General features: G+C 54.6%; 1 protein-coding gene across 6 annotated transcripts in view; it reads left to right on the forward strand.

Moving 5' to 3' along the window:
* The window catches only part of BORCS8 (BLOC-1 related complex subunit 8), a 29,950-nt gene that overhangs the window by 529 nt on the left and 13,132 nt on the right, over positions 1 to 16,289 (forward strand). The window contains exons 2-6 of one of the 6 annotated variants that reach the window (XM_044253796.1): positions 2,238 to 2,350; positions 2,827 to 2,891; positions 6,474 to 6,584; positions 8,090 to 8,165; positions 10,546 to 10,564. In XM_044253796.1, coding sequence (XP_044109731.1) covers positions 2,238 to 2,350; positions 2,827 to 2,891; positions 6,474 to 6,584; positions 8,090 to 8,123 — 323 coding nt within the window. In that variant the 3' untranslated portion in view covers positions 8,124 to 8,165; positions 10,546 to 10,564. Of the gene's footprint in view, positions 1 to 2,237; positions 2,351 to 2,826; positions 2,892 to 4,472; positions 4,739 to 6,473; positions 6,585 to 8,089; positions 9,627 to 10,545; positions 10,565 to 16,289 lie in introns of those variants that run through there. The other 5 variants (XM_044253794.1, XM_044253795.1, XM_044253797.1 and 2 more) reach the window with 5 other exon arrangements.

The following is a 16,289-nucleotide window of genomic DNA, read 5'->3' on the forward strand; positions in this document are numbered from 1 at the left end:
GCAGAGAGAGGAGGAATCAGGCTCCCTGCTGAGCAGAGAGCCCAGATGTGGGGCTTGATCCCAGGACCCCGGGACCATGACCCAAGCCGAAGGCAGAGGCTATAACCCACTGAGCCACACAGGCGCCCCGCCAAAAACGATTTTTAAGTCACAAAGGTTTTTGGTATTTTCTTACACCCTTTTTATTTTTAATTTTTTAAAAAGATTTTATTTATTTATTTGACAGATCACAAGTAGGCAGAGAGGCAGGCAGAGAAACGGGGAAGCAGGCTCCCCTCTGAGCAGAGAGCCGGATGCGGTGCTGTATCCCGACCCTGAGATCATGACCCTAGCCGAAGGCAGTCTTACCCCATTGAGCCACCCAGGCGCCCCTACACACGTTTGTTTTCTAATTAATTATTTAGAAGACACAAGTACATTTCATTTGCAAGGACACCGAAGGGTAAGCTGTTCTCATTTTCAAAACGAGGAGGGCTAGGAAGATTTCAAAAGGAGGACTCCAAGTTTGGAGATGGCAGGATGGGCTTTGCCCTTCTGAGGGCAGTAGTGAGCTAGACGGACTTCCACTAGCCAGATTCATGCAGAGCCTTCCTTGACTGCGCCCCTCACCCCCCATCAGGGTTCTCTCTCATCTATAGCACTATGCTGGTCTATAGCAAGGGGCCCATGTGTGTAACAAACCTCAAGGTGGGTGCTATTATTCCATTTTACAGATGAGAAGCCCCTGCCCTCCAGAGTCCAAGCTTTGATTTTTTTTTTTTTTTTGTAAACATATAACCTAATAAAGAATGAGAATTTAAGAGTAAGAAAATGAGCAAGGTTCTGAGGTTGAGAATGAGGTGGAAGGGACATCAGATTAAGCTTGCTGATCAGGGAAGGCCGTGCCCAGAAGGTGACATTTGATCTGAGACAGAAGGGGTGAAAAGAGGTCAGTGAGGGAAGGGCGAGTCAGTGGCAGAACAACAGATGCAGAGGCGCCGAGGTGGCAGTGTTTAGAGCTGTGCAGCAATACAGCAACTCCTGGTCACACAGTATTTGTGGGTATTTAATTTAGCTGAAATTAGGTAAAATTTAAACTTCATAGGGTGAGCACCAAGTAATGTATAGAATTATTGAATCACTGCATTAGTACACCTGAAACTAATATAAAACTGTATGTGATCTATACTGGAATTAAAATGTAAAAAAAATAATAAAATAAGATTCAGTTTGTGAGTCATATTAACCACATTTCAAGTGCTCAGTAGCCATATTATGCCTGGTGGCTACATTATTGGACAATTATAGATTATAGAACCTTTCTATCATCTCTGAAAGTTCTTTTGGACAGTCCTGGCATGGTCAAGGAACACTTTGTGTTCCAGGAGGCCACTGTGCCATGGGTAGAGGTTGGGGAGGGCAGGGAGGGCAACCGCAGGCAGAATATACAGAGCCTTATGGATCATGGTAAGTTGGGTGATTTTCTGCTGTGGCGTATGGGAGCCATGGAGGATTTCAGACAAGGGAGGGACATACTTGATATGTTCATTAGATGCTCACTCCATCTGTTGTGTGGCGATCAGACTGTTGGCAGAGGGGGAGCTGGGAGACCAGGGAGGAGCTGACTGAACCTGGTATCCAGGTGGGTGGTGGCCAAACCCAGACCAGTGGGTGTGGTGTAGTGTAAGAAGGGATGAGGGAAGGGGGAAACAGGATAGGGAGGAAGCTGAGCAAGGAGTGCTGTCAGGTAAAATTCTCAGCCTGATCCTTCAGAAGGACTCAGAAGGATGAGTTATACATTGTCCCAGCAGAAGGCATGGGACATGATTTAATACCCTTTCATGGTCAGTCATGACTGAAGGCCATCCAGGGATCTGAGCATCTAGGCATTTTCAGATTCAGTAACTGGTGGGTTCCTCGAAGAAGAATCTCAGATTCGTTCCTTGGGATACAAGGAATGTGAGGGGGTCCAAGTGGACAGAAGCAGGCTTGGGAGGGGAAGGATCGTGAGTGCCCCGGATGGGTTAGCATCATGATTAATTGAGGCCGTTTTGTGACCATCTCCTTCTACCTATCCCTGGGGCCACAGGTGACCCAGCTCCTGGACAGTCCCTGCTCTAGCTGGATTCATGAATTAAGCAGTCAAGAGTCTTATGCTTTGTCTCCTTGTGTCTCCCTACCCTTCCCCTTGTTATGCCACCACCACCACCCCCCCGGCCCCATCAACTCCTACCCCCAACTGTCGATTCCCGATCCAGTCACAGACAAGTTCACTGAGAGCGTCTATGTCCTGGCCAACGAGCCATCCGTGGCCCTATACCGGCTGCAGGAGCATGTGCGCCGCTCTCTGCCCGAGCTTGCCCAGCACAAGGTGAGCCCCGGTTGCTCCTGTCCCTGTCCTCCCTGAGAGTCCTCATGTCATGAGCTGAGACCTGCTCTGTGGAGCAGGGGCTGTTGGGGGTGGAGTAAAGGCTGGGACACCGGCAAGGAGGCAAAGGGTCACTGAGACAGGTTGGGGCCTTGGGTGGACAGACTTGGAAGAAGAGGGCAGCAGGATGTGCATTAGTTGTGACCTGTGTGGTGAGAAAGGAGGAGGCGGCTGCACATGGACCCGAGGGAAAGGTGTGCTGGGCAGAGGGAACAGCCAGAGCAAAGGCCCCGAAGCACGGTAGCCAGGTGTTCACAGAAAGCCCAGATTGGTGGGGCGGGGGATCTGTAGGAGGAAAGATCGGGATGGAGGGGGCTGGTCTCTGTGGCCATGGTGATGGGTGATCAGGCGCTCCATCCCAGAGAACTAGGAGGATGGAGGTGGGAGCCCTCTTGTTAACAGCTTCCCATCCCCCACAGGCCGACATGCAGCGGTGGGAGGAGCAGAGCCAGGGAGCCATTTACACAGTGGAGTATGCCTGCAGGTGAGCGAGGTGGCCTCCCCACTCCCCGGCTGGTCCCACTGTGCCCCAGGGTCAGCTCTTGGGCATTCAGGCACATCACAGCCACCCCCCGCCCAGTGAATCTTGCCCTGTTGAATGCACCTGAGTTGGGGCATGTAGATCTCGGCTTACCTGGCTACACAGCGGATTCCAGCCCAGGCAGGTTCTTCTCACCATCTCCACGATCCACATGGCCTCCCTCCCCATGTGGCACAGGGTGGTAACGGTTTCAGGGAGGTGCTACCTGGGCCAGGGAGCCAAGGCCTCAAGGGGCATTTCCCTGCCACAGCCAGGACCACAGACTGGCTAGTGGGGTGAGCAGCAGCTTGGGGGGAGAGCCAAAGCACAAATATGGCTGTTTATTTTTAAATTTTTATTTTTATTTACTTATTTTTTAAAGATTTCCTTATTTATTTGAGAGAGAGAGAGCACAAGTGGGGATGGGGGGCAGGTGGAAAGGGAAAAACAGGTTCCCTGCTGAGCAGGGAGCCCAGTATGGGGCTTGGTGCCAGGACTCTGGGATCATGACCTGAGCTGAAGGCAGATGCTTAGCAGACTGAGCCACCCAGGTGCCCCTTAAATTTTTATTTCTTTCCAATTTTTTTTTAAACTTTTAAGTAGGCTCCACACCCAGTGTGGGGCTTGAACTCACAACCCTGAGATCAAGAGCCCCAGGTTCCACTTAGTGAGCCAGCGAGGCGCTCCTCCAGTTTTTTTTACTGTGTAACATACACACAAAATGTGTCACCTCTATCATTTTTAAGTGTACAGTTCAGTGGTATTAAATACATTCATAATGCTGTCCCCATCGTCCATTTCCAGAATTTTTTTCATCTTGCAAATCTGAAACTCCTCGTTCAACCCTAACTCCCCTTCCCCTCTCTCCTAGCCCCTGGCCCCCACCATTCTGTTTCCTGGTTATGAATCTGGCCATTCAAGGGACCTCACATAAATAGAACCTTCCAGGATTTGTCTTTTCATGTCCTCTCCTGTCCCTCCATGTGCTGTCCCCCGGGTCTACCCATGTGTCAGCCTTCCTCTTGAAGGCCAAGTGCCATCCCACTGCGTGGAGGCACCACGTCATCGGTGTCTGGCAGTGGACTTCCGGGTGGCGCCCATGCACTAGCTTCTGTGGAGAGCGCTGCTGTGAACGTGGGTGGACCACTGAATCTCATTCTTCCTATTTTGTGTTTAGCTTTGGCTAAATCTTCAGATCCCTGCCCCCTTCCCAAGGGAAGGATGTGTGAGAGAGCCAAAACCAGCAGGCAGCGTTCCTTGTCATCCTTGCTCCTTTGCAGGTCTCGCCTCCCGCTCTTCTGTTGGTTCCCCTGAATATGTGTCATGGCCTGGCTTGTTCTGTCTGCCTCGGGAGCCCGGCAGTTTTGTTTAGAAGTGCTGCTTGTCCCTTGTGCTGGCTATGTCATTTTGGTGGAGGCCAGAAACGCCAGCCGTTCTCATCTGTGGCACCACGGGCTTGGCCTGCCTGTTCCTGTTGTGTGGGCGAAGGCTCCTTGACAGGCAGTCCTGCTGCCAGGGGCACTGAGCTGTGTGTTCTGCCATTAGCAGCCTGGACTCCTCCGCTGGGACAGAAGGCAGCCCAGACAGATGGCATCTTCTTGAGGCTGATGACCTCAAACACCCTCCTTGATTAGCTCAAGGAAGAGTAGTAAAGAAGTAGAGGAGCTGCCAGACCGCTCCTGGACAGCCGCGAGGAAGAAGACACCAGAATCTGTACTTTGTCCCGGTTCTTCTAGCCGCCCCATCTAGCATGGGAGTCTGGGCTGTGGGGGACTGTTCACACTCAGATTTTAATGCAGCAAAATGAAATAAAAGATTCAGTCCTTCTGTCTCACATAATCATATTTTAACTGCTTAGCAGCCAAGTCAGTGGATAAAGATGTTCCAGAAAGTTCCACCGGGCCATGCTGAGCTAGACAGGAGGCAGGAGTACTCTGAGTGCTTCTCTTGAGGGAGAGGCAAATTTCTGTCTGCTAAGGGACCAGGTTTCCTTTAGGGACGTCAAAGAGCCCTTATCTTCTAGTTGTTCAGAATGCTTTACACAGTGTTAACGGTGTGAAATTTAAAGTTACCGAATTGGGGTAAACTATTCCATAGGGAACTTAACAATGGAAAGTTTTTTCATCAAGGTGGGCAAATCCTAGAGCTGACCGCGCGTTTGGTGGTGCTAAGATGAGCAAGCTAACAGCGGGTTAGCGGCCAAGGCTCCTCCCCTCCCCCCCAGACCTCCCTTCACCCCTGCCACCCGCCACCCCACCCCTGGCTTTGATCTCCTGGCCATTTTCCAGCAGATTCCTGACTGATAACAAGTGGGAGTGATTTCTTTGTCTTTAATAGAAGAGCTTTAAAAAGACACTTTTCATTTTTCCTGCAGCTGTTATGCTGGTGACTTGCTGGCATCAGCAAGGCCGTGAGTGGCCTGGTAAATATTTTCCTACAGTACTTTCAGTAGGGCCAACTTCCTTAGACATTCCTCAGTGTGGTACCAACATGAGGTTAGCACAGCTTTGCCATAGTGCCCTCCCACCCCCTTTTGGTGGTGAATTATTCTAGTTCCCTCCAAACTCAACCTCCAGAGCTTTTCATAGTTGAGTTGATAAAGCTTTCTTCAGAGGCAGGAATAGATTATCTGAGAGGAAAACCAGCCAAGATGTCTTTGAGGCCATCTTTACAGGCTTATAGCTTCTTCAAAACATTAGGTGATCTGGGGTGGCTGGGGGGCTCGGTTGGGGGGCTCAGTCGGTTAAGCATCTCCCTTTGGCTCAGGTCATGATCCTGGGATCTTGGGATCGAGCCCCAAGTCAGGCTGTTTGCTCAGTGGAAGCCTGCTTCTCTCTCTCCCTCTGCCATTCCCCCTACTTGTGCACTTGCTCGCTCTCAAGCGCGTGCGCTCTTTCTCTCAAATAAATAAAATCTTGGAGCACCTGGGTGGCTCAGTGGGTTAAAGCCTCTGCCTTCGGCTCAGGTCATGATCCTGGGGTCCCTGGATCCCTGGGATCGAGCCCCGCATCAGGCTCTCTGCTCAGCAGGGAGCCTGCTTCCTCCTCTCTCTCTGCCTGCCTCTCTGCCTATCTCTGTGAAATAAATAAATAAAATCTTTAAAATAAATAAATAAACAAATAAATAAATAAAATCTTCAGCCAAACAAACGAAACCATTAGGGGACCTGGCAGCAGGCATGTAAAAGGTGCATCTCAGGGCACCTGGCTGCCTCCGTCAGAAGAGCCTGCGACCATTGATCTCAGGGTCATGAGTTTGAGCCCCATGCTGGGTGTAGAGATGACTTAAGTGAATAAATAAATAAAAACGTAAAAGTTGCATCTACCCATCATGTGTTCTATTGGATGGATGCCGTCTAGGCAGGGCAGGGCAGTTGAAACTTGAAGGCCACGATGAGCCCTCAGGGAGGAGGTGCCTGAATCCGCAGGGTATCTGCTGAGCCCTGAGCCCATGTGGGCCCCCCACAAGCCTTCGGTAGGGAGGATACACCTGGGACGCGGAGGGTAAGGCAGGCGTGGCACCGACTGGTCCGTCCTCCCGTTTCAGCGCCGTGAAGAACCTGGTGGACAGCAGCCTCTACTTCCGCAGCGTGGAGGGTCTTCTCAAACAGGCCATCAGCATCCGGGACCACATGAACGCCACTGCGCAGGGCCACAGGTAGCTCCGGGGACCGCCTGCTCCTGCTGCCCTCAGCCTCCTCGCTGTGAGGACCTTTGCTGCTCAGCCGGGAACTGCCGCTTCTCGCTTCTCTGACAGCTCGTTTTCCTCATCTCACGGTGTCTGGTGGCTTCTTCCTGTCCTTCGGCATCTGTAGCGGGGACCGTTCAGCCACTCAGCTCCTAGTCCTGAGCTCTGCTGTGGGCCCAGCCCCGGGCTGGGGATGGGGGACACGGCAGTGACCAACACTGCGTGCTCGTGGTCTCACGGGGAGGCACACAGCGACTGTGTAAACACAGAACAGATGAGAACACTTCACATGCCTGCAGGAAGGAAAGGGAGGTGGGAGCAGAGGCCTGCAGATTGTGCAGAGGTGCAGCGGGGAGGGTGCTCCAGTTTTGATAGGGGTGAGGCCAGAGGTCCTGGGGCTGGTGTTGGAGGAAGGGCTAGGAGGTGGGTGTGGCAGGAACGTGGAAACAAGGGGGAGCCCTTGGGGTGGGCAGGGGCCCCGGAGCTGAAGGAGGCTTCAGACCTGGGACCAGATGGCCTCAAGTCCTTGCACCAGGGAAAAGAGTTTTTGTTTTCATTGTCATGCTAACATAATAAACATGCATTTGAACCCCCGGGCATGTGCCGTGAACTGGAGCTCGACTTTGAGGTGTGTCTGGCCCTTGCAGTTTGGGGCTCTGGCGTGCCTGTCCCCCACCAGACATTTAGAAAGAAGGAAAAAGGGCGCCTGGGTGGCTCAGTGGGTTGGGCCGCTGCCTTCGGCTCGGGTCATGATCTCAGGGTCCTGGGATCGAGTCCCGCATCGGGCTCTCTGCTCAGCGGGGAGCCTGCTTCCCTCTCTCTCTCTCTGCCTGCCTCTCCATCTACTTGTGATTTCTCTCTGTCAAATAAATAAATAAAATCTTTAAAAAAAAAAAAAAAGAAAGAAGGAAAAAAAATCTGCATCACTGCTGCTGAGAACCGAGACACAAGAATTGTCAAAAACAAAAAAGCCCCGAGGATGTGTTGTGAGAAGGGGCTTGCGGCTCTGAGTTAGTCCCACGTGCGTGTCTCTGAGTTCCTTCTGCTGCAGGGCAGTGACAGCCGTCCAGATGAGTGTACTGTGTGGTGTCACACACGGCGCCCTGGACACAGTAGGGCTGCAGAGGGCCATGGCTCTGACTCTTCACTCATGGTCCGCTGAGTGCTTTCGAAGGCCTTGCTTGTGCCTGCTGCTCTGAAGATGCAGGTGCATCCGAAAGAGGCCAGAGCCACTGAGGTGCTGCTGCCGCTTCCCTGAGCAGGCCCTGTGGCTTTGATGGGCCCGGGCCTGCGTGAGTCCCCGCCGTGACCTCTGAAGTCGGTGGCTGGGCCCATGGTTACAGAGGATTCCCTGAAGGCTGTGGCCGGGGGTCTTAGGGGACTAGAGGGTGACCCAGGCCCATCTCCAGCCTGACTGAGCAGGCCCAAGGGCCTCTGACCTTGGCCTCAGGGACACTGCACATGTTTTGTTCCAGCCCTGAGGAACCACCCCTGCCCTCCTCAGCCTGATCCCAGAAGAGACTTGGAGGTGCTTCAGCCCCTCTGACTCAGGTCAGTGACAAGTGGGATCGTGAGCCTCCTCCGTGTTCTGAACTAATCCACCCTGTCTGTGTCCCAGAAGGGACCCGCTTGTCTAACCGCTGGGGCTTTCTCCCTGGGGCTGGTATGATGCTTTCCTCAGTGCAAGGCTTCAGGGTCGTAGGAACCTTGAGGCCTCTGCTGCTCCGGATGTCATCAGCCTTTCTCCCTCATGCCCTTTCTGCCAACTTCCTGTCCCTTCTCCAGACCACAGGCCCTGTCTCCACCCCACGTCACACCTGCCAAGACAGAAAGGGGTTCCCATGTTTCTCCTAGCCTGCCACATGCCAGCTGTCTGCTTTACTCACGCTGTTCTCTCAGGCAGAGCCCAGCATGGCCATTACCCACCCAGCTCAGGAATCTCTGCTCCACTGCCGACCTGCTGAGTGACCCTGAGGAGGTCCCTCCCCTCTCTGGTCTCTGCTGTTCCCTTCTGTCAGAGTGGTTCATCAGGCAGCAGAGGGCGCTGCTGCCCAGTTCCATGTGTTGTAACCGTCAGCTGCTGCTGCGTGACAAGCTATCCCAGAGCTTAGCGGCCAACACACCAGTCATCTGGCTGCTCACAGTTCTGCAGCGTGGGCTGGGTCTGCTGGGCAGTTTGGCGGGGTTTAGCCAGAGGCCACCATCTGACACTCTCGGAGTTCGATGGGGCTGCCCAGTCAGAGGTGGCCTTGCTCACACGTCTGAACATCAGCCAGTGCTATCAGCTGCTGGGGCTCCAGTTCTCCTGTGCCCAGCCTCCCTGGCAGGCCTGCCCAGGCTTCTCTGGAGACCAGGTGCCAAGAGGGCAGCCCCAGTGTACCTGTGTTCATCCAGCATCTTCTTGCTTCCCCTTGTGAATGTCCCATTGGTCAAGGCCAGCTGCATGCTATTCTTTGCCCATGGAGGACAGACCCCGGCAGATGGGAGGCCTCTGAGGGACTTTCTAGCCCTCAACTCTTGTATCTCTTAAAGCCCTGATCATTTGCTAGCCACGGTGATGGCACACTGGGCTTCAGAGGCCCTCTCGGAGGGTTGGGGAGGCATGGGTGCAACGGGGCCTTCCCAGCCCCCGAGCAACAGCCCCTTCCCAGACCTAAGAGGCAGCAGAGCTTATGCCTATGCAGTCAGAGTACTCAATGAATACCAGGTTTAGCTCTCTGTCTGGGGGTACTGAGGACTTCTGCCAGCCGTGGGATCGCCTAGGGGGCATCTGGGAGGGCCTGGAGCCAGAGGGGCTGCCCAGAGGCTCAGCAGCCCACCCAGGGCCCTGTACCAGGTTGCCCGCCAGCCCTGGGTTCACACATCACCTTCTCTCTCCCCTCCCATCTCTTTGCCCCGGTGCCCCTCCCCCACCACCCAGCCTCAAGGCTACTGCCCTTCCAACACCCTGTGTCACCTGCCATCCCTCTGCTGCTACAGGCCCTTCGGAATAAAATGATCTGTGGCTCCTTCTGATCCTGCCTGGTCCCTGCAGACCCTGGTCCCTTCCTCTTCGAGTTGCTGCCCATTGGCCCTCACAGAGCCTTCCATCCCCACTTTTCCCCCAGCACCGCTCCCCACAGGGTGGTTCGTGACCTTTATAGCATCAAGTTTTAGTCTCCCCTGGCCTCTGACTTCACCTGCCTTTCCAGTCCTGGGCCTGTAGGCACGGTTCCCTTTTACAGAAGAGGAAACAGGCTCCGGACAAGTGAGGCGGGGTCACTGCCCTTGACCAGAAGTGGGAGTCATATCCAGACCCTCCAAGCCCTGGGTTTCACTTCTCCCAGTCCCACCCAAGCTCCTGCCTCAGGTGCTGTCTCATCTGGGTGTCCGTGCAGCCCTGAGGGCCTCCCTCTCTCCCTAACCCTCGCCCTTCAGCCCAACTAGAGCTGGGCCTCTGGACACAAGTCTGGGATCTGGCAGGGACTAAAAACCAAGCAAGTGTGGCCAGCACATTCCTCTTCTGCCCAGAGCCTCTGGGGGCCCTCTGTGAATGTCTAGAGACAAGGCTTTGCTGCTCCTGGACTTCTACATGCCCCCCATCAATCAGGGACACGGTCATGGCCACAGGCCCGCAGACCAGTAACTGCCATCCTGTTAAACCTAATCAACCACCCACTGTGTGCCTGGCACCATGCTGGGGCTTTTGGAAGGCTCATCTTTTCTTTTTTTTTTAAGATTTTATTTATTTATTTGACAGAGAGAGATCACAAGTAGGCAGAGAGGCAGGCAGAGAGAGAGAGGAGGAAGCAGGCTCCCTGCTGAGCAGAAAGCCCGATGTGGGACTCGATCCCAGGACCCTGAGATCATGACCTAAGCCGAAGGCAGTGGCTTAACCCACTGAGCCACCCAGGTGCCCCGAAAGGCTCATCTTTTCATCCTTCATCCTCAGGCAGCCCTGTAAGGCAGGTGTCACCTACAAGTACAAATGGAAAAAGAGCCTTCCAGAGGTGGCATGAGCTGTACAAGGTCAGCGGACTCCAGTCTGGCTTAGTCCCAGCCCTGTCACTGAGATGCTGTGTGACCTGGACCCTAGAGCTGGGTCTCTCCGGTCCTCCCTTTTTCCACCTGGACAAGGAAAACTGGCCTGGACTGTCTCTGCAGGCTGAGGCGGACGTTTATGTGCCTGCATGCGTGGCCCACATTCTGTCTTGAGCAGAAATGCCTACCCCAGACTCAGACCATATGGAAAAGCCACCTTCAATTAACAGGGGTGGCCATGGGACACTGGCCTGGCCAATCAGAGCCTCCATCTCCCAGGTCACTGTGATGGGGTGGACATGAGCGTGTGACCCGGTGAGAGGTCTTACCCAGGAATTTTGCTGGGAAGCATGGGAAAGTCACCATCTTTCGTGAGGGTCGTTGAGCTAGGCAGATGGCAGACCAAGAACACTCACGGGGTCTTGGACCCAGCTGTACCCGACACTAGCAAAACTTGATTCTTCAGTTTCATTAGTCTGCAGCTTAATATATTCGCCAAAATTGCTCCGAGTCCATTTCTGCTGACTACAGAAGAGCCCACACTGACTGCTATGAATGTCAAGGCTGGAAGGTCATGGCACAGTTTGTCCCCCATCGAGGCCAGCTGTGTACTGGTGCAGTCCAGCACCACATATTGGGGAGATCAGAATGGAGTCGTTTGTGGGGTGGAGTCTGGGTTGGTCCCACACCTGCTGCTCTGAGAGGATCCCCACACCTCCCTTGGTGGTGTGGGTGGTTGGAAGAGAGGGGTGGCAAGGATCGGGGCACCCTAAGGGGGAGAGGGTCCTGGTGGGGTGTCAGTGTTGTGGAAGAGCCTGAGGGCCTAGGACAGGGTTCATGAACACAGGAGGTGTGGAAGAAGGACTGCCTCCCATGCCAGGAAATGGGTCAGTTCTGTCTCCTTTCTGGGGTGTATTAGGGGCCTCATTTCGCCATCCTGCCTCCCTGCTGCCCTCTCCTTTCTGGGGTGTATTAGGGGCCTCATTTTGCCATCCTGCCTCCCTGCTGCCCCCAGCTCATTTTGGCGGCGAAGGAGGATCCTTAGGGCCATCCCATTAATGGCCTTGACTGGTGTGGCACCCCCAGAGTCACTCGCCCTCTGTTGGCCCACTCTGAAGCCACTTCTTGTCCAGCTGTCCTTCTACCTGTCCATCAAGCACCCATTTGTCCAGCCAACCTTGACTGCCCTCTGTGGGCCAGGCCGTGCCCAGGGGATGCCCTGGTGAGCAAGAAAGCCCAGCCCTTTCAGACCTAGGGGTCAGACGGACAGCCAAATGAGTTCATTGCATATACTCCAGGGGCTGCTGTGGACTATTCCCGTGTTGTGAACTAGGCGGGCGTAGCCGTGGGGTCCCCCAGACCCTCCCAGGGCTCCCCATCATCCACGGTCCCTCTGTGCGATCTCCCCTAGTGATTAATAAATAGTCTTCTCCATTCAAAGAGCAGGACTGGGCTGATGACCCCTTCCACTCCCTGCCTGGGGGCTCCCTATGTCCCTGGTTTATTTGCATTTCATTTGCATGTCCCTCTCTCACTTCCCACCTAGAGAATGTCCACACCCGCTTGGCCACCAGGAGGCGCAAGAGGCAAAGACTTGGTTAGGCCCCTGGGCCTCCCAAGTGGCCATCCCCTTTCTTGGCTGTTCCTGGTGGATATGTTGTGATCCTCTTTACTTTTTCACCCCATACGTCCTCGCTCCCATTTTTCAGAAAGTGAATTAGGGTTCCATGAGGCCGGATTACCCAGCAGAACCTCGCACCAACCCCTATGTGCTCTTGGGCTGTGCTCGCAGTTTCCCCTCCTTGCCAAGGTGGAGGTATGGGCATTCCCAAACCCGATTCAGTAGGATTTGCTCGCAGAGATGGGAGGTGGGGGTAGCTAGGAGAGAGGCAGTGAGCAACCTGTGCCATGGGGCATTCAAGCTAGAATCTAGAACCCATGAGGGTAGGGATGACCCGAAAAGAATTTCAGGTCTGGGTGAATTGTGAGGCCACCCCAGGCTCTCAGATCTGTGGATGTGGTAAAAGGAGGCATGAGAGAGCAGTGGCTTGCCCCTAGTTGGCCCACAGTGATCAGGATGGGAATCAGACTTCAGTTTTGGCTTTTTGTCCTTAGCCCCAGTCTAAGTTCTGTTTTTTATTTCAGGCCTGCTCTATACTCCCAGAGGGCCCTACCCCTAGGAAATTCCTTCCTAGTTCAGCCACATCCCCCAGCAAGGTCTTACCATGCCTCAAGCTTGGTCCTCATGCGCCTCCATCGCTCAGACCCTCTCCAGGTCCTTTAGTTCTTCAGGAAACCCTTGGAGACACCCTTTTGGTGTGACCCCACACAGGATCTGTCCTGGAGGAGCCTCCACAATGGGGGAAACCCAGTCACACACAGACATCCCCAACTGCCTGGGTCAGCGCTGGGCTGGGAGGAGGAATGGGGGTAGAGGAACCCCAAATGGGAGGAGGGGGCATTGAAGGCAGGCCTCGAAATGATTCCAGCCTCTAGGAGGAGGGGCTGCTATCGTCCCCATTTTTCACATGAGCAAACAGGCTCATGGTGCAGTGACCAGCTTGAGGTCATGCGGTGAGTGGAAACCAGACCTGTGGTCGGGACCCAGGCTCTCTAACCCTGGGCGTATCTACTGGGTCACACTATACTTGCCATGGCGGGTCCTTCAAAGCCACCGCATCCTGACATTGTGGGAGAGGATCTGGAAGAGGGAGAGGCGGTTTTTCCACCTCCATCCTATCTTCTCACCCCTACCTCCATCTCCCTGCATCCCCCATTCTCCAGGCCCCTGCCCAAATTCCCCTCTATGACCCTTTGTACTCCCTTCTCCCCCCCAGCAACCAAGGGTGTCCCCTCATCTGAAAAGGCTGAGGTCGAGACTTTTTTTTTTTTTTTTAAGATTTTATTTATTTATTTGACAGAGAGAGATTACAAGTAGGCAGAGAGGCAGGTAGAGAGAGAGAGGAGGAAGCAGGCTCCCTGCTGAGCAGAGAGCCCGATGTGGGACTCGATCCCAGGACCCTGAGATCATGACCTGAGCTGAAGGCAGCAGCTTAACCCACTGAGCCACCCAGGCGCCCCTTTTTTTTTTTTTTTTTTTGAGGTCGAGACTTTGACTGCCCTGATGGGGGACGAAGGTTCACGGGGGATGACACAACCAGTGATGGGGGAAGGAACTGGAGTAAAGACAAAAAGGAGAGGCTGTTAGAGGAAACAGTATGAATGGTAGAAGGTGGGACTGGCCAGAATAGGAAGGGGGAGTGGAACAGAGTGGGGGGGGGGAGCAGGGGCAGGAACATGGGAGGGAGCCCTTGTGGTGGGAGGGGGCAGTGGGTGGGATGCATGGGGGTAGACCCAGCCAGCTCAAATCAGGCAGACCCTTCCCGACACACTCTGGCTGTTCCCAGAGCTACTCCAGCTGCTGCCCTCACGTAACCAGAGCCTGCCTGTTGCATCAGAGGCGGGCGGGCAGCCACGGGTAAACAGAGCAGCCCTCGGGGGGCCCGGGGCTCCCCAGCCACCTCCACGCTCCCCAAGCCTTGTTCTGTGCTTTGGAGCCAAGGCAGAAGCCCCCATCCTAGCCTGGGCTCTGGTGTGTTCTTGGGACATCTGAGCATTTGGTGTGGAGCATTGTGGGGCAGCCCAATGGGGCAGAGACAGGACCCCTGGTCCCTATGTTCCTTTGACAGTGTGAACCCTAGCTTATGTCTAAAGATGAAAGCTTTGCCCAGACTAAGGATCCAAACTGCCCATGTCACAGATGGGTAGATTGAAGTTTGGGGAGAGGCCTTCCAGAACCCCAGTTCCCTGCCTCAGTGTCCCACACACACTGACATCTCTGCTTGCTCCCCACAGAGTACAGGAGTCTAGCTATCTCCTGCTATCTTCCAAGAAGGTGGATACTAGGCAGCCATTGCAACCCACCTGCTCTCCCACTTTATCTACCCCAAATCCCCCCCAAATCCCTCCCCCTCCTCTCCATCTCCCAGCCTCTCTTTGTGTGCCCAGCCCAGTCTGCTGCTTCCTATTGCTCTGGCTTCATCTACCTCATCTCCCCCACCAAAGAACACTCTGCTCTCTGCCTCCACACTTTTGCAAGTGCTGTTGCCTCTTGGAAAACCCTTCTCCCAATGGCAAACTCCTATTCATGCTTTGAGGCCCAATAAAATGCCCCCCTTTCTGGGAAGCCCTCCCTGGCCCCTCTGGCCCAGTCCTGACTCCCCAGAGCTTGGGAGGGGGGGTGGTCAGTGTGTGTGGCAGCTCTGCCTTCTCCAGACCAGTGGTTTCTCTAGGACTACACAGTCCAATATCATCTTCATTCTGTAATTCTATCCACACTGATTCTCTCACCAGTCCTGTTCTGATTTCCTTGGGTCTGGACCTCTGCTAGGTGGTGCTGGGATCCCAGGGAGGAAGTGGATGCAGGGTTCTGGGCTGGGGTCTGGTTCTGGAAGCCACACCCACTGCACACAGCTGGCCTTTCTAGTGAAGGCCGGCACCCAGCAGCCAGAGGGGTCTGTTGCCCTCCTGTGGGGACACAGGAAGCAAGCAAGCATCCGGCTACAGGGACACCTCATCGGGGACCCCAGAATCAACTTTCTGCAGTCCTTCCATTTGGGTGAGAGCAAGGATCAATGGTGGCTTCCAGGCACCACCCCTGGAGCCTTCAGGGTCTCCGGTCCAAATTGTATTTCACTCAGTTTAGAATAAGTCTAGGGTTGGAATTAGCAGTGATCCGAACTAGAGACCAGGTCCGAATTAGCGTCAGGGTCACAGTAGCAAGGTCAGGGCCCCCAGTGAGGGCGGGGGAAGTCTCGCGGGTCTGATCCAGCCCCCGCCCTGGTCCCCTTTCTTCATTATATGCCCTCCTCATTTCAGCGTCTTCCGGGGTCTGAATCCGGTCCCCAGAACTCCCTGGGCGGGGCCACACCCAAGTGCCCGCCCATCACGGTCCATATGCAAATGTACACCACCCCACCCAATCAGCTCCCGCGGGGGCGCGGCCGCCCATTCTGAAGGCACCTGTGGCCGCCCCGCGCGCCTAGCGTCTTGCTGCGGCTGCCAGACCCGTCCGCGAGCGTCCAGAGGGCCCCGGGCCCAGCAGGTGCGTGTCACGTCAGGCCGTGGTTTGTGCGGTGTCACCTGAACAGCACCTGTGGTTAGGGGGGTTTGGAAGTCCGAGTGTGCTGCTGTGCATTGGAGAGTTGTGTGTGTCTAAGAGCTGTGCGTCCCGGGATGTGAGTCTGAAATGTTGTGAGTCCTGAGCGGTTATGGCCAAAGGGTGTGAATATGAGGGTTGTGTTCCAAGGGAGGGGTGTGTCCAAAGGGTTGCGAGTCCAAGGGTTGTGTTTCTGAGAGGTTGTGTGTCCAAGGGGCACGTGTCTGAGGGTTTTGATGTAATTTACAAAATTGCGTGTCCAAAGTTGTGGGGCCCTGGGCCCCTGTTACGTGTCTGTGAGTTGTGTGTCTGGTCTGTGAGCTGGACTGTGCCCCTCTCCGGGAATGCATCCCTTTTGCACATCCTCCGGGCCCTTGTACACAACCCCATGCCTCTCTGCTGTGGCTGTGCCCTTGTGTGTTACTGCCCCGCACCTGCATGTGACTGCCAGGACCCTTGTTCGAGCTTCAGGCTGTGAGTGTGGGGGCCTCAGGTGG

The sequence above is a fragment of the Neovison vison genome, chromosome 6 (genome assembly GCF_020171115.1).
Source record: "Neovison vison isolate M4711 chromosome 6, ASM_NN_V1, whole genome shotgun sequence".
NCBI lineage: Eukaryota > Metazoa > Chordata > Mammalia > Carnivora > Mustelidae > Neogale > Neogale vison.